General features: G+C 34.4%; 1 protein-coding gene across 1 annotated transcript; it reads left to right on the top strand.

The window, feature by feature from the left end:
- Positions 1-2,061: 2,061 nt before the first annotated feature.
- Positions 2,062-2,709, top strand: LOC139861228 (uncharacterized). The gene has a single exon (XM_071849583.1). It carries the CDS (start codon positions 2,062-2,064, stop codon positions 2,707-2,709), a length of 648 nt encoding a protein of 215 aa, XP_071705684.1.
- Positions 2,710-25,725: the final 23,016 nt, after the last annotated feature.

The raw sequence follows: 25,725 nt of genomic DNA on the forward strand, positions 1-25,725 counted from the left end.
ACATCACAACTATCACTACCATAACGGGCCTTTATGAGGCCAACAATCCTCATCGTTTAAGCCGCATAACTTGTAGTCTAATGATTAAAAATACAAGGACAAATAATGTTTTATGTTAATGTAAAGTAGCTTAAGATTCGCAAATTTGTAGAATTTTATTTTGACATTTAATATTACTTATTTACTTGTCATTTATATGTTACTAATAAATGCGTTAAATGTTGAATGATTCAATATTTATCGGTAGATATATATAAATCTATTTATTTATATAAAAGAGAGTGTAAATTAATGACATGTCATTACCAGCATAATTATAGCATAATCTGCCAAGTGGAAATTGCATTCTTTTCTCAATAATTCTGAATATTATTTAAATTTAAAGTTAATTATTTTTAATTATTGATAAATTAATACTCCGTAATCAATAATAGTAATTAAAAACTTAGAAAAGTCAAATCTAATTTCCGTTCATTTTACTTGCAGTAACACAATTAATACCTAAATTAACGTTGCCAAACTTATTGAGAAAGATTAATAATAATGACAATTTGATACATGTTAAGTAAATAAATGCACACAAACAGGTTAACTAAATAAGCAATTTCAATAAAATATACTTTTAATTTATATATATACTTACACGTATATTATATGTATATATGAAGTGACGCTCATATTTTGCTTTATATATATACATTTTTTTTTGTTTTACATATATATATGCAGCTACTTATATCAAATTGAAGCATGTAATGAATTAACAATTGATGGACATAAATTACAATATGAAGATAGTATTTATAACATAAAAATATGTATGTGTTGTGAAAGCAATTTGGGGAAGACAATTCATTAGAAACATGATTATAAGCTTTACCTAACCGCTTAACGAATGTTCATATCACTGATATTGTTTCAAAAGTGATTGATTTTTAGGTGTCATTTGGTTAGTGTTTTATAACCTTAATTAATTTGTGTTGGTGTAAAATTATGTCTTTGAACCTTTTCTTCGTTAGCCTCGATTGATTTATACTTGGAGTTTTGGTTGTTGTTTTTTCTCGATGGATTGTTTGAGTAATGAGGGAAACCTTTCCTTACTTGATTCACCTATAATGAATGTTGATCGTTTATTTTGTGTTTGTTATCCTTAGGTCAACCAAAATATGAGACGTTTCACTTACTAGATTTTTTTGTTGAAGCTTTAGAATATGTGTATACAGTTGTAGAACTAAACGACTTCATTACTCTTAATTTGTTATGGATTCATTTAACTATAGGATATAAATTGTATGACATGCTCATAATATGTTCTTTATTTTGTTTTGCTCACTTTATTCCTTAGTTCCAATTTGTTAACTATAAGATGAATATAGACCGCTGGAATTCTTTAGTACCAAGTAATAACTATTTTGAGACGGTTTTTGAGCAACCGTGCAACGCACGGGCTCAAAATCAAACATACTCTTACTTTAAAAAAGAAGAAAACAAATACTACACCTATAGAAAGAAAGAAAAAAGTTTTAGTTATTTTCGCGAAAATAAAAGAAGATAAAAAATACCATTTCACCTATAGAATCTCATGGGTTCAACCATTATGATACGATATTTTAAAATATGGTTATACAATAGTTATAATTAATTATCAATATCAATATCAAGATTAAGAAAAGAAAAAATATAGTCACATCGAGTAACAAAACTACAAAAGAATAGGAGGCCATGACTAAAAATCCAGGGAAACTTTAGAACCCACTAACTTGTTGACCAAGTTCACGTGATGTAATTTAAACCATTTCACGCGTCATTGCTTATTAAGCATCGATCCATATATCCACTCTAAAACTATCCAATTTCCCTATTTTTTATATAGATAAAAACATAAAATTAAGTAATTGGTCATTTCATAAAAAGCAACTATTAAGCCTACCCACACGTTCTCTATATATACCCCATTGTCTACCCTTATTTTCTTAATTATCTCCCAAACACATTTTCAATATCTCCATACATCTCCATATAACTTTCTATCTCCCAAAATCAAAACGTTTTCACTAAGAAATGGGTGCTTGTTTGTCTTCTGGTGGCGCGTCCGTTACGATCCGACCCAATTCCGCTTTCGTCATATCACCTAAAGGTGATTTACGACCATATTCAACTCCGATCTTAGTTTCTGACGTTCTTCAGTTGGAAGCTGGAGTTGGAGGTGTTTCAAATTTCTTTATATGTAACTCGGATAATTTATCTTACGACGAGCATATTAGAGCTTTGGATGGTCAAGATGAGCTTGATGCCGGCCAAATATATTTCGTTTTACCAATTTCAAAACTTCGAGGACGCCTTAGCGCGTCTGAAATGGCTGCACTGGCCGTTAAAGCCAGTGTAGCCATGAACGCAAAAGCAAGTTCTGGAATTATTACATTGTCATCTTCTAGGAAAAAGAAGAATAATAAGTCTAAGATTTCGCCTTTTGTTGTGATGGAAACGAGTAAAATTAATGTGATCGTTGATGACGAAGCGCAAAATAAGCGATTGTTTGAGAAGCAACAAGTAGCGTCTTCGAGTTTAGGAGTTTCGAGATCTGGATCAATACGTAAAATGCAAAGATATTCGTCAAGAAAAGCTCGATTGGCTGTTCGATCATTTAAACTTCGATTGTCGACCATATATGAAAGTGAATTATCGGATCAATCTCATAAGTATGATTGATTGATGATGTTAATATTAGAGAGGTTGTTTAATTCCCTGAGTATTATTTTTTTGTTATCTTGTATTTGGTTTGATGAAATCCGTGTATGTATATATCGGCCTGAGGATTTGATCAGAGCTATAATTATTATATATTAGTAACAATCTGATCCAAGATTTAACTAATTTGTTATCTCGTGTGATCTATATATATCGCAAAAACACTGTTAGTTATTATAATATATGTTTTTTTGTCTTTGATAATGTTGAGCTCGGTTTTATTTAGGTTTTATTTAGTTTGATCTAGTTAGTTTACTTTTTTCAAGCTCCTTTGTTGATGTTCGCGTATATTGGTTTGAGGATTTTTCATTTATTCATAAAGGTTTTATTTTAATTTAGTAAGACCACTCCCTATAAGTCATTATCGGTCGCCACCCGTTCACCACCCGTCGCCACCTGCAAGGTGCTATAGGCACCGGCTCATCATAGCTCTTCGTTACCCGTATTCACCATCAATTTGGCGAAGGCTTTTACATTGAAGTGGGGACCACTGATCAGATCTGTCCATCTGTTTTCATCCGCATCAAGAAGAAAGGGGAAAATAAAGGGAAAATAGCTCTGGAAGAAAATAACAAAAATTGAAGTATCAGTCTTCAATTGAAGAAAATCGCCGCTCTCGAAGAAAATCATCAATCTGTGTTCATCGTTGATGTGTTCGTAGCCATATGCATAATAATCGCCACTGCTCCTACATTAATCTATGGTCTCCAATTTGAAAGATGAAGTATTATTGAAATAATATTGATGGTGAGTATAATTTTGATGGAGTTTCCTTGTGTTGTGGATCCGTTGATTTTGTGTGTATATAAATTACTCCGTAATATATATTGTGTTGGTACTTGGTAGTAGTCTAAAATGTGTGTGTATAAGTTAATATATTGTGTTGGTAGTAGTAAAGTATTAGTAAAAGTTTTACTACTGAAATTTATCATGTTTATGTTTATTAATTATGTCTTAAAAAAAATATAATTATATTTATAATTATTATTATTTTTGTGTTGGTTAAAATAAATATAAAAAAACAAAATTAATAATGTGGCAGTTAAGAGGAAGATGTTTGAGGCATTATAGGCAGTGTTTAGTTATACAGTATGATTTTATGAGTTAGTTATAGGAGTTGGATGCTGATGTGGCGCTGATGTGGAAGTTTAAGAGGATGAATAGTTTAGTCACGATAGGGAGTGGCAATTGCTATTACTATTGCTATTTATCAAAATTTAATAAATAAATAAAATGATAAACACTCTGGGAAAAGAAAATAATATGAACGTGTGGATATGGAAACCATTTAATTATATGTGTGGATATAAACAATAAGAGGGCTCCCAACATTAGCCGCTTAGCTTACCCCCCTTGTCGCCGCTCTACAGCACCCCGATGGCATCACCCTGCCCTCAGTCCCGCCCTGATGACACCCTACTACACTAGTTCACTCAAGTAAGTAATAAGATACATGAGATGTATGTTAAATTGTAGTAATAAAAAGTGTGAACTTCAATGTTTGCATTCAAGCTAAAGTCTTAGTCATGAAAAAGGTGGTATGAAAAACCACGAGAATCAACACATTGTTTCTATGCTAGTGGCAAAAGACGCGTTACAAAAGGGATTGCAAAAGGCACATAGTAATTAAAAGTGATATGATATTTTCTTAATAACAAAAATAAGTTATAATGATCTAAAGAATATATGCCTTTGCACAAAAGGAAAATAATATAATAAATATTTATGCAAAAAGGAAGCATTAACTTAATGCGTATGTGTTTTTAAGTATTCTTTAATTGGTTTATTATCAGAAAAACACATTAACAACACTAGTTTGAAACGGATGTCACATATTATACTTTTTGTTATAATTCAGTAGGCTTATAACTACCTTTAGTGGTTTGATTCTTGATGTTATAATTCAGTAGGCTTATAACTACCTTTAGTGGTTTGATTCTTGATGTTATAATTCAGTAGGCTTATAACTACCTTTAGTGGTTTGATTCTTGATTTAGAATACTAATAATGAAGTGTAAGAACAAAGATGATAATGGAGAGAAAGAAAGAAACACTTTGTAAGTGTGAGAAATGGTACAAGTTTAATGCTTGCATTCATGAGTATTTATAGCCTAAAATCTCAATATAAAAATACATACTTTGTGTACCAAAATTGACTATATGTATACACCAAAATTGACTATCCATATCTATATTGTTATTATTATTATAACACTCCCCCTTGGATAGCAATTTTATTTTGTTGAAGATCAACTATAAATTACTGCCTCGTTAAAAACCTTGCTAAAGAAAACCCAGTGGGAAAAAACTTTAGCTAAGGGAAAAAGAGTGCAGCATGGAGTTGACTCCCCCTCAAGTAGACATCGCTTCAGCTGTTACATCTTTTGAACATGTCTCATGCCAATGTTATGAACGTGTGTTCTGAAAATAGCAGTTGGAAGTGCTTTCGTGAAAAGATCAGCAGAGTTTTTGCTAGATTGCACATATCTCATTTCAATCTGGTTGTCCTTAATGAGATTTTGAGTGTATGAGAAGAATCTAGGTGGTATGTGTTTTGTTCGGTCACTTTTGATATACCCTTCTTTCATCTGTGCTATGCAAGCTGCATTATCTTCATAGATAGTTGTTGGACTTTTATCGCGTTCTAGTCCACAAGAATCAGTAATGAGTTGTGTCATTGATCTCAACCAAAAACATTCTCGAGTAGCTTCATGTAATGCAATCACTTCGGCATGATTTGACGATGTAGCAACAAGTGTTTGTTTTTGAGAACGCCATGATATTGCAGTACCTCCATTTAGGAATACATATCCAGTTTGAGATTTAGCTTTATGTGGATCAGATAAATAACCTGCATCTGCATAACCAACCAAATCTTGTTTTGATTCGTTAGAATAAAATAATCCTAAATCAGTAGTTCCTCGAAGGTATCGAAATATGTGTTTGATCCCATTCCAGTGTCTTTTGGTAGGAGCAGAGCTGAACCTTGCCAACAAATTAACTGCAAAAGAAATGTCAGGTCTTGTACAATTTGTAAGATACATAAGAGCTCCAATTGCACTAAGATATGGTACTTCTGGTCCAAGAATGTCTTCTTGATCTTCACATGGACGAAATGGATCAGCTTCAACATTGAGTGATCTAACAACCATAGGAGTACTTAATGGTTTTGCCTTGTCCATATTGAAACGTTTCAAAATCTTTTCAGTATATGTTGTTTGATGTACAAGTAAACCATTAGGCATATGCTCAATTTGTAAACCAAGGCAATACTTGGTTTTTCCGAGATCTTTCATTTCAAATTCTTTCTTTAGAAGTTGAATGACTTCATGGATCTCTTTATTTGTACCTATGATGTTAAGATCATCAACATAAACAGCTATGATCACATATCCGGATGTTGTTTTCTTAATGAAAACACAAGGGCAAGTAAGATTATTTGTATACCCTTTGCTTATCAAGTAATCACTTAATCGGTTATACCACATACGTCCCGATTGTTTTAACCCATATAAAGATCTTTGTAATTTAATCGAATACATTTCTTTGGGTTTTGCATTTGATGCTTCTGGTACCTTAAATCCTTCAGGTATCTTCATATATATATCACTATCAAGTGATCCATATAGATAAGCAGTGACAACATCCATGAGATGCATTTCTAAATTTTTAGAAACTGCCAGACTGATTAAGTACCTAAAAGTAATTGCATCCATAACAGGAGAATAAGTTTCTTCATAATCAATTCCCGGTCTTTGAGAAAAACCTTGAGCTACAAGTCTAGCTTTATACCTTGTAACTTCATTTTTCTCATTTCTTTTTCGGACAAAAATCCATCTGTATCCTACAGGTTTCACATCTTTAGGAGTGAGAATGATGGATCCGAAAACTTTTCTTTTATTGAGTGATTCTAATTCAGCTCGTATTGCTTCTTTCCATTGAGCCCAATCATGTCTATTTTGACATTCAACCATAGATGTTGGTTCTGGATCATCATCATTATTCATGATGTCATATGCAACATTAAATGAAAATTTCTCATCAAGATTTTTCATTTCATTTCGGTTCCATAATATTTTTGAATATGCATAATTGATTGCAATTTCTGTATTGACATCATCAATCTCCTCTGCAGTAGGAGTACTGATTTGTGGTTCTTCTTGAACACTTTCTTTTACTTCATTATCAGTTGATTTTCTTTTTCGAGGATTTTTATCCTTTGAACCGATTGGTCTTCCACGTTTCTGACGTGGCAAAGATTCATGAGTGACGTTATTGCCAGCTTTTGGAATTTCAATTCGAGCTGGAGTATTTACTGCTGGTATATATGATTTTGTCACCGTTTTTGTATCTGTAAATGCATCAGGCAATTGATTTGCAAGTTCTTGTATATGCATTATCTTTTGAACTTCTGTCTCGCATTCTTTTGTGCGAGGATCAAGATACTTTAATTGAGGTTCACACCATGAAACATCATTTTCTTTATTTTTCATTTCTCCCCCTAATCTAGGGAACAATGTTTCATTAAAATGACAATCAGCAAAACGTGCTGTAAAAACGTCACCTGTCATAGGTTCAATATACCTTAATATTGAAGATGTTTCATATCCAACATATATTCCCAACCTCCTTTGAGGACCCATTTTTGTACGTTGTGGTGTCGCAATTGGAACATACACTGCACAACCAAATGTTCTAAGATGGGAAATATTTGGCTCTTGACCAAAAGCAAGTTGTAGGGGGGAATATTTATGACTTGCACTTGGTCTGATGCGAATCAATGCAGCAGCATGTAAAATTGCATGACCCCATATAGATACAGGGAGTTTTGTTCTCATTATCAATGGTCTAGCGATTAACTGTAAACGTTTAATCAATGACTCGGCTAAACCATTTTGTGTATGCACATGAGCAACAGAATGTTCAACAACAATTCCTATAGACATGCAATAGTCATTAAATGCTTGAGATGTAAATTCACCAGCATTATCAAGTCTCACCCTTTTAATGGTGTAATCAGGAAAATGAGCTCTCAATTTAATAATTTGGGCAAGAAATTTTGCAAATGCCACATTACGGCTTGATAACAGACAAACATGAGACCATCTGCTAGATGCGTCTATTAGAACCATGAAATATCTAAATGGTCCACATGGTGGATGAATTGGTCCACATATATCACCTTGAATTCTTTCAAGAAACATTGGTGATTCTTTCTCAACCTTAAGTGGTGAGGGTCTAGTTATCAATTTTCCAAGAGAGCAAGATGTACATGGAACCATTGTATCATGATGGATTTTTCTATCCTTTAGTGGATGTCCATGAGTACATTCAATAATCCTTTTCATCATTGTTGATCCTGGATGGCCTAATCTGTTATGCCATAAACTGAATACACCAGGATCAATATATTTTTCGTTAACTACCATATGTATTTCTGGTACATTTATATGTGTATAATGTAATCCAGAACTAAGTCTTGGCAGTTTTTCAACCACATGACTCTTGTCAGTGATACTTAAATATTTCTCATTTTCTGTTGTCACTGACTGATAATCATACCCGTTAAGGTATATGTCGGAGAAACTCAATAAATTTCTGCTTGACTTGGGAGAAAATAAGGCATCATTTATTAAAAATTTTGTACCATTTGGTAGTATGAAATTTGCCTTTCCTATCCCTTTTATCAAGTTAGCAGGTCCTGATATTGTATGTATAGTTCCTTCCGTTGGTTTTAGATCAATAAAATATTTCTCGGATTTAAGTATAGTGTGTGTAGTTCCACTGTCTGCTATACAGAGATCTCCACCACTTGATTGATGTTGTATTCCAGCAAAATTCATATTGAACTTCATATATAAGAAATAAATAGTGAGTACATTAATATTACACAATATTTTAAACGCAAATAGATAGTACTGAAACATTTAGCAAACATAATGACAAAGACAGACGATATTAAATCGTTTATTTTTCAAAAAACACACAACTTAAACATTCAAGAAATCTTCATATAAATCAGATGGTTTCTCAGTGACTGTTGGATCAATATTATCCACAAAATTTACTTCCTTTTCTTTACCTTTCAGCGAATCCTGATACATCTTAACAAGATGTTTAGATGTTCGGCAAGTATTAGCCCAGTGGCCCATTCTACCACATCTGTAGCAAGATTCTTCAGAATTTTTAGAAGAATTTTCTTCAACATCTTGTTTAATGGGCTTGTTTTGTGGTTGATATTTATATTTTCGTGGATTACTATTTCTTTGACCACCACGGCCACGACCACGACCACGTCCACGCCCATTACCATTACCATAAGGATGGTTTCTACCATAGTTATGGCTTTTGGCATGATGATGGTGATGGTTATTATAACCACGACCTTGCCCGCGTCCTTGTCCCTGTTTATAATTATTTGCAGTATTTGCTTCAGGGATTGCAAGTGTACCAGTAGGACGGGATTGCTGATTTTTCATTAATAGCTCATCATTTTGCTCTGCAACTAAGAGATATGAATTAAGTTCAGGATATGTTTTGAACTTTAGCATTCTCAAATTTCTTTGCACTGTGATGTTTGCAGCATTCATTGTGGAGAAAGTTTTCTCCATCATGTCTGCATCACTAATTTCATGTCCACAGAATTTAAGTTGTGAACATGTATTATACAGAGCTGAGCTGTATTCATTTACTTTCTTAAAGTCTTGGAACCTTAATGTTCTCCATTGTTCCATTGCAGCTGGAAGTAAAATTTCTCTTTGATTATTGAATCTGCTTTTGAGACCTTCCCATAAAACATGGGGATCTTCTACAGTCACATAATTATTTTGTAAGCATTCATCAATATGTTGATGAATAAAGCAACATGCCGTAGCTTGTTCTTTTTCAGAACAAGTGTTGTTTTCATTTATGGTTTCAAGAATGCCCATTGATTTAAGATGCATTTTTACTTTTATAACCCATGGCATGTAGTTGTTTCCAGTTGATTCTAAAGGAGTAAATTTAAGCTTTTCCAGATTCGACATTTTCTATTATCAAAAATTAAAACAAACATCATGATAAATTAGAGTCAATTTATATTCATAAGTATATAAACATTAAACATAAATTTAATATAACATAAATGATAAGTAGGTGACAGTGTCGACCATGTGTAAGCAATCATAAATAAATGTTATATAACAAAAATATAAATATTAGTAAACATAAATGAAAATTTGGCGACAGTGTCGACCATATATTTTTTCAGGTGGTATAACCGACCTATATCATTCTGGTGGTATAACCGACCATATATCATTTTGGTGGTATAACCGACCATATATCATTTTGGTGGTATAACCGACCATATATCATTTTGGTGGCAGAGCCAACCATATTTAGTATTAAGATTATCGTGCTGATAACGTGTTATAATTCAGTAGGCTTATAACTACCTTTAGTGGTTTGATTCTTGATGTTATAATTCAGTAGGCTTATAACTACCTTTAGTGGTTTGATTCTTGATGTTATAATTCAGTAGGCTTATAACTACCTTTAGTGGTTTGATTCTTGATTTAGAATACTAATAATGAAGTGTAAGAACAAAGATGATAATGGAGAGAAAGAAAGAAACACTTTGTAAGTGTGAGAAATGGTACAAGTTTAATGCTTGCATTCATGAGTATTTATAGCCTAAAATCTCAATATAAAAATACATACTTTGTGTACCAAAATTGACTATATGTATACACCAAAATTGACTATCCATATCTATATTGTTATTATTATTATAACACTTTTTACAATTATTATTTAATATCTACTTTTTTCTTTGTTATTATATAACTATAAATATAAATATAAACGTGCACATATTTAATACAACATTAATTTAGACAGTAATGCTAACAAAACCAAAAGTGTAGGAAGTTTTGTAAAAAGATATTGTATACAATAGTTGTAAGCCATAGAAAATTAAAGTTGTGATTGAACCAATTGTGGAAAGATGCACCCGGCCGGTTGTTAGAGTTTGACCCAAAATCCATAGTGTTGGCTCGGGTTTCATTCATCTTTAATTAACGTTCACATGATCATGAACCACTTTGCCGTTTTAACAACGACCCTAGTTGGCTCCTTAAGAAAAGTCAACTCTGTTTTTTTTATCGAACTTTTGAAACATCAGTCACAGTGCGCATAATGCGCAATTCACCTGATACCAGGTCTCGCGCTCGGGGGCTTGATTACCCGAAGTTTTACCTTCTATGGGGGAGCCAATGTACTCGTTCATAGAAGGTTTCCTCGCTTACAAAAAAAAAAAAAAAAAGTCCTTATTAAGACGCTTAAAATTGTTGAACATCTAAATAACCATCACCTTAAAATAACATTTAACTGTTTTGTACACCACTTTATAATGTGTTAATATCTCACCCAGATCACCCAATGCAAAATTGGCTCAAGAATCTTCGTTTCTGGGAAGAAAATTGTTGGAATTCAGGAAGGCTTGTATGGCTTTCGATTAGGGGGGTACCGGTTTCCTGCTGGAATCCTTACACCTTCAAATCAATTGCAGATTGGTGGGGTAGTGTGGTTGATATGGAGAACTGCGAGATTCTGGAAAATCAACATCAAAATTTAACGATTGGTAAAGTCCTAGTCAAGTGTGGAGTCTCAAAAGTCATTAATGAATTGGTTATGTTGAAACATAAAAGAAGTGTGGTACACGTAAATGTCACAGAAAATCCTGAAGATTCAGTAGAGGTAAGTTTTCAAAAAAATTCAGAAAATGGTTGGGAGCCGGAGGAACCAAATAGTCCGGCATCGTTGACTTTTGATGAAGCTTTCAAGGCAAACGAAGAGATAAACCCTACGAATGAAGGTGAAGAATACGGCTCTGAAGAGGACGAGGACACTTTCAGTACTGATGATGAATGTCCGTTAAAAAATTGGGATGATCGAATGGAGGAAGATGAACTTTCCGGCGAAGAATCCGGTGACAGCAAAAAAACAGATGAAGACATAGTAGAAGACCAGGAATCGCGCATGGAAATTGAAAATTCCAAAAATAATTATTGTGTGGGGCACAAGGATAACGAATCTGTCGCTAAAACTCCCTAAAATTCGGGTCAAAAGAAACGTGGCACATTTGTCGAGGCAGAAGACGAAGAAGATATAGAGTATGTAGTGGAAACTCAAATGCAAAACAAAGGTACTTCAAAAACTAAAATTACATCCATCAGTCCATCACATAAGCCCAAAACCGATAGCCCACCTCAATTTAAAAATCCAATAAGCCCAAAAAAACACTCCCCTTACGTCAAGCCCAATTCCGAAACTAACAATTTTCATCCCAACCCAATCATATCTGATCCAAACAATGAACATCATGACCCAATCTCAAACCTTGAGAAGCCTGTCAACAACCACGACCTTATTCCACCCCAGTTAGGTTCCAACAACTCAAACAAATTAGACATTCTTGCACCAAACGCTCCAGTTTCCAAACCTTCTTCTACCCTGCCACCTCCGATCTCCAAACACAGAAATAACATTAATCCTAATCCTAATTTGATCCCTGCAAATGATGAATTGCAGAATCTCAGCCCAATTCCTAAAATAAATCTAATTGATGAATCCCCAACTTCAACCACCTCCAATTCAATAAACTCAAAAGCAACCGTGAAGTATAAAACCAACACCAAATAACAGTGAGCAAAAGGCAAAATAGATGCCATCTCACAAGAAAGCCGTTCCACATCCACCACCTGTATTAATTGTGCGAAATCGACACCGGGTAATTGGAATACCTCGTCACGAATTTTAAGCATGAAATCCCTGGCCAGATTAGGGAGTAATAAGAAGAAGAAGATAGGGTGTAACAAATGTCAAAGAAATAACTCCTCAAATTCATCATTAAAGAAGTCACTCAAAGCCAATGATCCAAAGTGTAAGAAGAACAAACCTGGTGGAAATAATGCTCAAATAAGATCACACGCTTCGAGCTCTCAAAACACTTCCAGAAGCAACAATCAAATTAGGAAGATGGGAAAGGCAGGATCCAGAAATAGCGAGGAGGTTTATGAATATGGAAAGAGGTTGGGTTTGAAATGGCCGGAGAAAAAACTCTCTGGTCGTTCACAACTGTAGGTAATTTCTCTTTCTCCCTTCGATATTTCATGGTTTACAATGAAGATAATATCTTTAAACATTAGGGGTTTCGCGAAAAAAGGTGCTTTTGGTTGGGTAAAAAATCTGTGTAGAATTGAAAAACCGGATATACTAGCTCTACAGGAAACTAAAAGTAAAGAAGTAAGTGAATTTTGGGTGTCGAATCCGTGGTGGTCGGATAACTTTGGTTATGCACAAAAGGAAGCAATAGGAACTTCAGGCGGAATAATGTTCATTTGGGAAAATAGTACCTTCAATCTTGAGAGTTCAATGGGTAGTGAATTTTTTATAGCCATAAAAGGAAAGTGGAATCATCTACAAAGTGAATCGGTTATTGTAAACGTGTATGGTCCCCATGAAGATGCCGGGAAAGTCAGAATGTGGGATGCACTTGGAAACATGATGAACAATATAGATAGTAAGTGGTTATTATGTGGGGATTTTAACGAGGTAAGAGGTGAAGATGAAAGATTCAATAGTGTTTTCATTCCTAGTAGAGCAAATAGATTCAATTGTTTCATAAAAAATAACGGGTTAATAGAAGTTCCCATACGTGGCAGAAGATATACCCGTGTATGCGATAATGGTTTTAAATTGAGCAAACTAGATAGGTTTCTCGCATCCGAAAACTTCCTAAATTTATGGGACGATCTCTCGGCAATTGTGCTTGATAGAAAATTTTCGGATCACTGTCCTATTGTTCTTAGAGATAAAGTAGTCGACTTCGGGCCGAAACCTTTTAGATTCTTTGATGAGTGGTTAAATATGGAGGAAGCAGTTTCTTTAATTAAGGATGCATGCAATATAGAGGTTAATGGTTACCGAAAGGATTGCGTTTTTCGTGATAAACTCAAAAATGTAAAGTCAGAACTCAAATCGTGGAATAAGTTATCACATCAAAACATGGATCGGGAAATAGAAAAGCTGAAATCAAAAGTGGATGAATGGGAAACATTGGCAGAAAGAAGACCTCTTAAAGAAGAGGAAAAATTTTCTTGGATGGAGTCGAGAAAGAGTTGGTTAGATAAAGAAAGGACAAACGCAAATATGCTCAAACAAAAAGCGCGCGTGAAGTGGATTCTTGAAGGAGATAAAAACTCTAAATATTTCCATTCAATTATCCGACGTAGATATAACAAGAACAATATTCAAGGCCTCGTGATAAATGGTCTATGGAACGAAAATGCAGAAGATATTAAAGCTGCTGTACAGAACCATTACAAAAACCTTTTCAATGTTAAAACAAAAAATCGTCCATCAATGTGCAACTTACACTATCACACCATCACACCTGAGCAGGTTTCTGACCTGTAATGCACCTTCTCTGAAAAGGAAATATGGGAAGCATTGAGCGATTGTGCGAGCGATAAGGCACCGGGCCCGGATGGTTTTAACATTCGGTTTTTTAAGAAATTCTGGGACACCATAAAGGTTGATCTAATGAACGCAATTCACTGGTTCTGGGAAAAAGGTGAGCTCTCGAAAGGATGCAATGCGTCTTTTATAGCCTTAATCCCAAAAATTAAGGATCCACTCGGGCTAAATGATTATCGGCCAATCAGCCTGATCGAAAGTTTCTACAAAATATTATCGAAAGCCTTATCCATCAGGCTTCGCAGGGTAATCCCAAACCTGATAGGGATAGAACAAAGCGCATTTTTAAAGGAAAGATTTATCCTCGATGGAGTCCTTATTGCGAACGAAACCGTTGATTCCATTAAAAGATCTCGTGGTAAAGGTTTAATTTTTAAGGTCGACTTCGAAAAGGCTTTTGATTCTATAGACTGAGATTTTTTGATGGAAGTAATGAGAAGTATGGGGTTCGGTGAGAAATGGTGTAAATGGATCCTAGCATGTCTTAACTCGGCATCAATTTCAATACTCATGAATGGCTCGCCCACAAATGAATTCTCAATGGGGAGGGGTGTGTAACGACCCGACCAAAACCGTTATTGACGGCGCCGTTAACTTAGGTCCCGTTGCGTGGTCGTAGTCCCTATATGAGACTCGTTTGACCAAAATTATGTCGCATTCATTTGAAAGGTGCAAGACTTGCAAGTTTAGTTTACAAAACCGTTCGACAACAAGTCTAAGTTTACAAAAGTCATAAAGTATGAATGAAATAACTTGCGACATAATTAGTTTAAAAATACAGTTGCTATAAATAGCGTAAGTATGTAAACAATATGTTTGAATCCAAAGGTACTATCACTAGCGTATGTATGTATGTATCTTGACTCCAAGCAATTGATCAGAGTGTATGCATGTATGCTTGACCCCAAGCAAGTATGAGTGAACGCGGAAGCATATATCAAATAGCCAAGTATGAACCTGAGAAACATATAGAAAACTGTCAACGAAAAACGTTGGTGAAATCATAGGTGTTTGTAAACGTTGTTTTTGAACCACAAGATTTTGTATTTCCATAACGTTGATTATCAAAATCGTTTGCATTCCAAAAGTATTGTTCGCGAGCACCCAATTATCAAGACTTAACGTTTCCTTCCATAGAACCCCATCACAATAGTGTTAGAACATACACTGTTTCTCGAAAATATATTTCATCCGTAGACGGTAGCGAACCGTCCGTAATGAGGGTTTGTCAAACCCGTATGGCCACACAATATAAGTTCTCGCTTACACCCTGCAAGTGTAACTAATGATAATCGAATTGAGGATTTTTGTTCTAACTCGCTGTGGAATGTTTGTTTTCCTTGTACTTGTGTTCAAAGTATAAAAGTAAGTAGTACAAAATGTAACAAAGTATATGTTTCTCAGCCCACAATTTAAAAGTATAAAAAGTTGTTGAAAAGGTGGGACTATGATCTCACCTCGAGTGCACGAGTATAAAGGTACTTCAACAAGTAAACGTGTGCATGAAAGTTGCTTAGCCTTGACCTAAACAAGTAAGTTATATCAATTAACCGGTTACGACACAAGGTCGGGTGAAATGTGTTCAATTAGTCCTATGGCTCGTTACGACTCGATTAAATATAGCATGTGAATCACGTTGCCAAGTTTCATGCGAGAATCAAGTATAAAAGCATGTTAGAACGATTGCATAAAAGTTTGGTTAAGTTTGACTAAAAGTCAAACTTGGTCAAAGTCAACGAAAAGTCAACGCGTTCGGGTCGGGTCCCGAACTATTTTTCTATGCTAAATATTCATATACAAGTATATTAAAACAAGTTTCATGTGAATCGGAGGTCGGGAACTAGTCAATCATTTCGCGTGAATTGGGACCAAGAGGTCAGAATCTGTCCAGCATAATCTGCGCGCCGCGCGGGTAAGGTGCGCGCCGCGCACCATGCTGTTCAGCTATTTTCTGCAGTTTTCAACTTATGCACGAATCCAACTTCAAAAATTCCTAACTCACAAACCGCAAATCTCCTAAACATGTATCTTATATCGTTGGAAAGGTATTTTTACAAGGAATACAACTAAACACAATTCATCAATCACAAACATCATTTACAATAGCCGAAATCTCATCAAGTGATCAATAAAAGTCCATTTTCAAAGTTTCAAGTTCGTAAAACGTATTTTATGATTCGGGAATCCAATTTACACATACGATATGCCGTTCCGAAGGTAATTAAGCATACAATGTGTCTAAACACTTACTAACAACATTAACAAGCATTCAACGCAACAAAAGTTCATTTCAAAGTCTATCAAACCCTAGTCAAACATCACAAAATCATTAATCGGGTTTTTGAAGTTTTCTTAATCAACCTACGCATCAAAACGAAGCTAGTGATACTAGTAACACAATTAAAACATGAACTTTAACAATCAAACAACATTTAATCTTCCAAAATGCAAGATTAAGCAAACCCATTTCAAATGTTCAAACTAGTTACTCAAAACAACAAATCGAGCAAGTAAATCATATATTCATGCTAGACACGAGCCATAGACACTAACTAACACCATTTCAAATCAAAAACACGAATTTAGAGAAATCTAGAGTTTTAGAAATGTTACCCAAACGAGATGAAGTTGGTATCAAATTGTAGAGGATGAAGAGAGGATTCCAAATATGTAATTTGTTTTGTTGTAAGCCTCCTAGATCAAATTTAAATGATGAATGATTGAATTGGGTGTTTGTGTGTGTGTTCTTGCTAAAGAGAAAGAGAGAGAGATGGAGGTGATTGAATGGTGGTGATTGGGGTGGACTAGTTGACCTAGTCAACTAGTTTGCCCCGTGTCAATTTTAGTCCCTCGAGTTTAGAAGCGGGTGCGGGATTTAACCAAACGAATATTTTAAAACGCTCGAGTAAACGGGTGATGTCAAAATTAAATAGCGGGAATATAATGAACGTTACTCACGGAAACTATTAATTTAAATACGAAAGATTATGTTTAAAAAAAAAAGACGGTGTTAAAATTAAATTTAACGGAAAAACGCGGGATGTTACAGGGTGTTCGTCAAGGCGACCCTCTCTCTCCTTTCTTATTCATTCTAGCTGTTGAGGGCCTTAATATACTTACTAAAGCGGCGGTAGAAAGGAATCTATTCAAAGGGGTTGAAGTGGATAATGATAAAATTGTCATTTCCCACCTCCAATATGCGGACGACACTATTTTCTTCGGTGAATGGAGTCGTGAAAACTTGAGGAACCTCATGAACCTCCTTAAATGCTTCGAACTTACCTCGGGTCTCAAAGTTAATATGGGGAAGAGTTGCATATATGGGATTGGAGTGGAAATTCCCGAGGTCATTTATACAGCAAACGAATTCGGTTGTAGAGACGGTACTTTTCCTTTTTCCTATCTTGGTATACCTATCGGTACAAAGATGAGGAAGTTTAGTGATTGGAAAGTGGTGATGGATAAAATTAAAAATAGACTAATGGATTGGAAAGCACGTTCGATTTCTTTCGGGGGTCGTGTTACTCTTATCAAGTCGGTTCTTTCGAGTTTACCATTGTATTTCTTTTCGATCTTCCTTGCCCCGCCTTGCGTGATTAATGAGCTTGAAAAAGTGAGACGAGTGTTTTTTTGGGGGGCTACCGGGTCGGGGAAAAAAATCTCATGGATAAAGTGGGAAAAAATTCTTCTACCTTTTTCGGATGGTGGCTTAAATTTAGGCTCACTAAAGTGTAAAAACTTGGCCCTATTGTGCAAATGGTGGTGGCGGATTCATAGCGAGCCTTCTTCGTTATGGACCAAAATTATCAGAAGCATATATGGGCCTTCGGGTGGGCTTGATTTTCGCAGCCCAATGTCCGGTTCTGGGCTCGTTAGCACTTGGACTAACATTTTAAATGCAGGAAAAATCGTCTCAAATATGGGTGTTCCTTTTACTAGCTCATTCCAGAGATCAATTGGAAACGGCTCCTCAACAGTCTTTTGGAAGGATTTGTGGATCGGAGAAGAAAAACTGGAGCATAAATTCAGTAGACTGTACCGTCTAGAAGCAAACAAAGATGCAAAAGTATCGGATAGAGCGTGCTGGGAAAATGGAAGATGCAACATCAAATGGGAGTGGTGCAGAAACATCACGGGTCGAGCAAATGGTGACTTGCAGGTACTTACTAACATGCTTTTATCATACAGGAATACGGGTATCAACGAAGATACGTGGAAATGGGTTCTTTCTTCAAATGGCAGCTTCACCACAAAGAAATTACAAGGCCTGATTGAAGAAAAATTCCTTACGGAAGGAAAAGGGAGTCGGGAAACATTGCGTAACTATTTAGTTCCTAAAAAGGTTGAAATTTTCATTTGGCGGGTACTTCACAAAAGGATCCCGGTTCTCTCTGAATTGGATAAACGGGGCGTAGATCTACACTCGGTGCGATGCCCTATTTGCGATGATGATATAGAAACGATTGAACACTCCTTGATCTTTTGCAAATTTGCTTTCGATGTTTGGTCTCGGGTCTACAAATGGTGGGGTCTAGGTAGCTTCTCAAACCTTAGCACATCAGAGACTTTCCTAGGCACAACAAGCGCAACATCTTCCGAGCTCGGGTCAAAAATCTGGCAGGCAATCGAATGGACAAGCGGGTACATCTTGTGGAAAAATCGCAACAACAAGGTGTTCAAAAACAAGAGTTGGTGTGGACCGTCTACCCTAAGTGAGATACAAGTAATCAGTTTCGAATGGATAGCTAGAAGATTAAAAGGAAAGCAGCTCGATTGGAATGTTTGGCTAGTGAATCCGCACTCATACTTGACTCTATCGTGATCTACTCTATCGTATTCTCGAGTTTCTTTCTTCTTAGTGCTACCTCAGCATCTATATGTTTTTGTTTTCTAATATTATAGCTAGCAAATTGCCTTTGGTCGTGATCTATTCAGTCTCCTTGTTGGACTGTGGTACTTTGTAGAGCATATGCTTCATGTACTATTATATGTTTCAATGCTATATAAGTTTTTGTTGCCTTTCAAAAAAAAAAATATTTAATAATAGCATCTATATTAAGGTTATCTTAAGAAAAAAAACATGTAATTTTTATTTTCTAGTTTAAAAGTAAAAGTTAAAGGTTAATAATGGTTTTGTGTTTCTAATCTATGTGCTCCATCAACTTTATGCCTTGTAACCAAAAGACCTATGCATCATTCCCTTTAATATAATCGTAATATACCTATATATCTTCTTGTTTTTTAAACAACAAACACATACACCATTTTTGTCTACGACTTACTCGAACTCACAATTTTAAAGTTGATGAATTCCCTTGATACAGTGGGGTCAAAAGCGCTTTGATTTCTACACTACTAGCATGTTATACTCTTATACCCTATACACAAACAATGCACCATATTATTTTTATTAGATTTATCAAAGGCGATGAAAAATTTATCATGTTATCATTGTCGTCACAATTAATAGGTTATAAGATCCCGTGTTATACTATCTAACCACAAATTCACAAAACATATAAATCGATTTTTTTTTTTAACAGCGATTGGGATCGGTCGATTCATAATCTGTTATGTATGAATAGATCAAAAGTGTTGGGGAATAAACTCAAGCGATTCATAATCGCAAATGGTCCAAAATGATGTACACTTCTCAGGAAATGGACCGTTTTTTAAACGAGTATTTTTGGTGTGAATGTAACATAGATTTTTCTAGATTTGTAGAAACAAAAACAAAGAATATGAATAACTTTGTGATTACTGATTTGACAATGGGGTCCAGCCTTGTCTTATCCACAACAAATGTACAACAAAAAATCACATTACACCACACGTTGTAATGTTCCCTCTGTTTAAAGTTGGGTTGTGGTTCAAATTTAGCCAAGTTATTCAAAAACATAGGGGGAAATCGTGCCACTAAGCTGGAAAAAAAAAAAACTCAAACCTAAGAAAACTTTAAAGCAATGGTCATGGCTATAAAGTTTCAAAGAAACCTCTTCGATATTATTTTTTATATCTTGATATCAGATTGGTATCGCAAATTGGCAAGTTCTAGAGTGACTACCATTTTGCGGGTACTAAGCCTAAAGTCATTGCGGATGAATCTTTACGAGGAAGATTAATATTTCAATTTTCTGGTTTCGAACTCATGACATTAATCTTAAAAGAGTATGCCATAACCATTTTGCCTTAGACCATTTTCAATCGTGCGATGATATAACGGGCAGTTTGGTCAAAAAGTGTTATCCGACTGTGATTTGGCAATGTCAGTTTCTGACATTTTCTAACCGTTGTATCAGTTTTTTGTCTTAAATATTGGAGTAGGGTGATGTGGTAAAATCTGATTGGAAATAAGGTGGAAAAAAAATAAATTAATTAAAATTGGAAATTTTGTGATTGGACCACGCAAAACTCACGGATATAAACAAATCCGTCAAAACTAACTAAAGCCCGTATAATGTCAAAACTGACACCCCATTAGAAGTGTCAGTTGGTGTGAGTTTTGGCCACATGTGCTGCCACCTCATGTGATAAAAAATAGCTGACGCCTTGATAGGAATGGTCTTAGTCCATAATTATATTCTTTTGATATAGATCCACTATTAATGTGTATTATTTATTTATATTTATTTATACATTACTATTGTCTAGTGTACTTTGTTGGTAAATAAATTTAAGATTAGTGTTGAAAGTAGCATTAACCTTTGATTGTCGATTACAAGAGAAGTTAGAACACTACCTTTTTTTCCAACAAGAAATGCTTTTTAGTTAAACACTTAATGAGAGTAAAAGAATAAAAGTCACTGCAAAGGCGATTCTAACCCTAAAGGCGATTATGCGACAATCTCCAACTTCTTTCTGATCTTCTCACAGCGAGTCCAAACGCCACCATGCCATCCCGTTCCGATCACATCGACGCTGCAAAGGTCGCTACGACGATGTATGTTTGCAATTTTCCTCCAGCTTTTGGGATTAATGACCTTCGAAACGTATGTAAAGAGCATGGAATTGTGATGGATGTCTTTATTGCTCGTGTAGTGACCCGAACTTTTCCATGTTTATATATATTAATTGAGATTGATATTTACATGACTAAATGTTTCCAACGTGTTAAGCAATCAAACTTGTTAAGACTTGATTAAATGAAATAAGTTTCATATAGACAATTGATCACCCAAGTTGACCGGCGATTCACGAACGTTACAAAATTGTAAAAACTACATGTTGTGGTATATATAGACATATATATATGGTTGACATGAGATTATGATGAGTAAGTATCTCACTAAGTATATTAACAATGTGTGATATACATAAGAAATGAGATTACTAAGTTAAGAAACTCGAAATGATATATATAACGATTATCGTTATGATAATGTCTACTAAATATATATGTATCATATTAAGATATTGATACACTATATTTAACATGATAAAATAATATTTAAATATATCATTAAGTGTATTAACAATGAACTACATATGTAAAAACAAGACTACTAACTCAAGAATTACGAAACGAGACTTATATGTAACGATTATCGTTGTAACGATATTTTAATGTATATATCATATTAAGAGATATTTATACATCATAATATCATGATAATATAATAATTTAACATCTCATTTGATATAATAAACATTGGGTTAACAACATTAATTGAGATCGTTAACTTAAAGGTTTCAAAACAACACTTACATGTAACGACTAACGAAGACTTAACGACTCCATTAGAATGTATATACATGTTGTGTTTTGATATGTATTCTTACACTTTTGAAAGACTTCAAGACACTTCTACTTAACAAAAATGCTTACAATTACATCCTCGTTCAGTTTCATCAACAATTCTACTCGTATGCACCCGTATTCGTACTCGTACAATACACAGCTTTTAGATGTATGTACTATTGGTATATACACTCCAATGATCAGCTCTTAGCAGCCCATGTGAGTCACCTAACACATGTGGGAACCATCATTTGGCAACTAGCATGAAATATCTCATAAAATTACAAAAATATTAGTAATCATTCATGACTTATTTACATGAAAACAAAATTACATATCCTTTATATCTAATCCATATACCAACGACCAAAAACACCTACAAACACTTTCATTCTTCAATTTTCTTCATCTAATTGATCTCTCTCAAGTTCCATCTTCAAGTTCTAAGTGTTCTTCATAAATTCCATAAGTATAGTTTCATAAAAATCAAGAATACTTCCAAGTTTGCAAGTCTACTTCCAAGCTTTCTAATCCATTCCAAGTAATCATCTAAGATCAAAGAACCTTTGTTATTTATAGTAGGTTATCTTTCTAATTCAAGGTAATATTCATACTCAAACTTTGATTCAATTTCTACAACTATAACAATCTTATTTCGAGTGAAAATCTTACTTGAACTGTTTTCGTATCATGATTCTGCTTCAAGAACTTTCAAGCCATCCAAGGATCCTTTGAAGCTAGATCCATTTTTCTCATTTCCAGTAGTTTTATCCAGAAAACTTGAGGTAGTAATGATGTTCATAACATCATTCGATTCATACATATAAAGCTATCTTATTCGAAGGTTTAAACTTGTAATCACTAGAACATAGTTTAGTTAATTCTAAACTTGTTCGCAAACAAAAGTTAATCCTTATAACTTGACTTTTAAAATCAACTAAACACATGTTCTATATCTATATGATATGCTAACTTAATGATTTAAAACCTGGAAACACGATGAACACCATAAAATCGGATATACGCCGTCGTAGTGAAACAGGGGGCTGTTTTGGTTTGGATAATTAAAAACTATGATAAACTTTTATTTAAAAGTTGTTCTTCTGGGAACATGATTTTTCTTATGAACATGAAACTATATCCAAAAATCTTGGTTAAACTCAAAGTGAAAGTATGTTTTTCAAAATGGTCATCAAGATGTCGTTCTTTCGACGGAAATGAATACCTCTTTAGTAATTGACATGTAACTTAAATTTCTGACTATAAACCTATAATTTTTCTATTTGGATTCTTAAATTAGAGTTCAATATGAAACCATAGCAATTTGATTCACTCAAAACGGATTTAAAATGAAGAAGTTATGGGTAAAACAAGATTGGATATTTTTGATCTTTTTAGCTACGGGAAATGTTTAACAAATCTATACAAATCATATCCTAGCTAACTTATGTTGTATTATACATGTATTCTAATATATTATGTAATCTTGGGATACCATAGACACGTATGCAAATATTTTGACATATCATATCGACCCATGTATATATATTATTTGGAACAACCATAGACACTCTATATGCAGTAATGTTGGAGTTAGCTATACAAGGTTGAGGTTGATTCCAAAAATATATATACTTTGAGTTGTGATCTAGCCTGAGACGTGTATACACTGGGTCGTGGATTGATTCAAGATAATATATATCGATTTATTTCTGTACATCTAACTGTGGACAACTAGTTGTAGGTTACTAACGAGGACAGCTGACTTAATACACTCAAATCTTTAAAACATAATAATAATGGTTGTAATTATATTTTGATCATACTTTGATATATATGTACATATTTGTATAGGTTCGTGAATCGATCCGTGGCCAAGTCTTATTTCCGAGGAAGGAAATATCTGTGAAAGTGAGTTATAGTCCCACTTTTAAAATCTAATATTTTTGGGATGAGAATACATGCAGGTTTTATAAATGATTTACAAAATAGACACAAGTACGTGAAACTACATTCTATGGTTGAATTATCAAAATCGAATATGCCCCTTTTTATTAAGTCTGGTAATCTAAGAATTAGGGAACAGACACCCTAATTGACGCGAATCCTAAAGATAGATCTATTGGGCCTAACAAACCCCATCCAAAGTACCGGATGCTTTAGTACTTCGAAATTTATATCATATCCGAAGGGTGTCCCGGAATGATGGGGATATTCTTATATATGCATCTTGTTAATGTCGGTTACCAGGTGTTCACCATATGAATGATTTTTATCTCTATGTATGGGATGTGTATTGAAATATGAAATCTTGTGGTCTATTGTTACGATTTGATATATATAGGTTAAACCTATAACTCACCAACATTTTTGTTGACGTTTAAAGCATGTTTATTCTCAGGTGAATATTAAGAGCTTTCGCTGTTGCATACTAAAATAAGGGCAAGATTTGGAGTCCATGTTTGTATGATATTGTGTAAAAACTGCATTCAAGAAACATATGTCGATGTAATATATTTCTATTGTAAACCATTATGTAATGGTCGTGTGTAAACAGTATATTTTAGATTATCATTATTTGATAATCTACGTAATGTTTTTAAAGCCTTTATTGATAAAATAAAGGTTATGGTTGTTTTAAAAATGAATGTAGTCTTTGAAAAACGTCTCATATAGATGTCAAAACCTCGCAACGAAATCAATTAATATGGAACGTTTATAATCAATATGAATGGGACATTTCAGTTGGTATCCGAGCGTTGGTCTTAGAGAACCAGAAAATTTGCATTAGTGTGTCTTATCGAGTTTGTTAGGATGCATTAGTGAGTCTGGACTTCGACCGCGTTTTCTTTAAAAATGATTGCTTAACATTTTTGTTGAAAACTCTATATTATTAACATGTAAATATAATGTGATATATTAATCTCTTAACATGTTTGATATTGTGTGATAGATGTCTGCCTCTAGCACAAATCCCATTGACTCACCTAATAATAACGAAGAGTCGAATATATATTGGCAAGATTCACAAGTTCCCGAAGAACCGGAAGAAGAGGAAACGGAACCAAAAGAAGAGGAACCGGAAGAAGAGGAACCAGAAGAAGAGGAACCGAAAGAAGAAGAGGTTCCGGAGGGGGGAATAGTAGGAACCAAAGAAAACCGGTCAAATAAAAGAAAATCCTCAACCAATGGACCAAAGTTAATAATGGTCAAAGGTGTTTCCGCTAAGGAAGCAAAATATTGGGAAAATTACCAATTTTTCGATGAATCGGATCCTGATGAAGATTCTGATGATGTTATAGAAATTACCCCGCCCCAATTTAATGAGGCAAAAGAAAATAATAAGGGAAAAGGCATCAAAATAGAGAAATCTGATTCCGACCCCGATGAACTTTATATGTACCGTCAACACTCGTATTTTCAATATCGTGACAATAACCCGGGAACCTCTAAACCACTAGGTTTTTCTAAACCAATGTGGAAAATGACGACTCGTATTAGAGGAACATCATATATCCCTGGAAGATTAGGAAAAAGAACCAAGTCCGAAGAAGAAGAAACCAGTGATTCAGATTAGAGGGGTGTGTGCATGTTGTGTAATAAATGTATTGTAGTGTGCTTGTACTTTTATGTTCTATGTAAAAATTGCTTGTATTGTTTGTTATTACGAATCTAATCCTTGTCTATTTTACAGTATAAAAACAAAATGGACGTTAAGG

This window comes from Rutidosis leptorrhynchoides, chromosome 1 (assembly GCF_046630445.1).
Source record: "Rutidosis leptorrhynchoides isolate AG116_Rl617_1_P2 chromosome 1, CSIRO_AGI_Rlap_v1, whole genome shotgun sequence".
Taxonomy (NCBI): domain Eukaryota; kingdom Viridiplantae; phylum Streptophyta; class Magnoliopsida; order Asterales; family Asteraceae; genus Rutidosis; species Rutidosis leptorrhynchoides.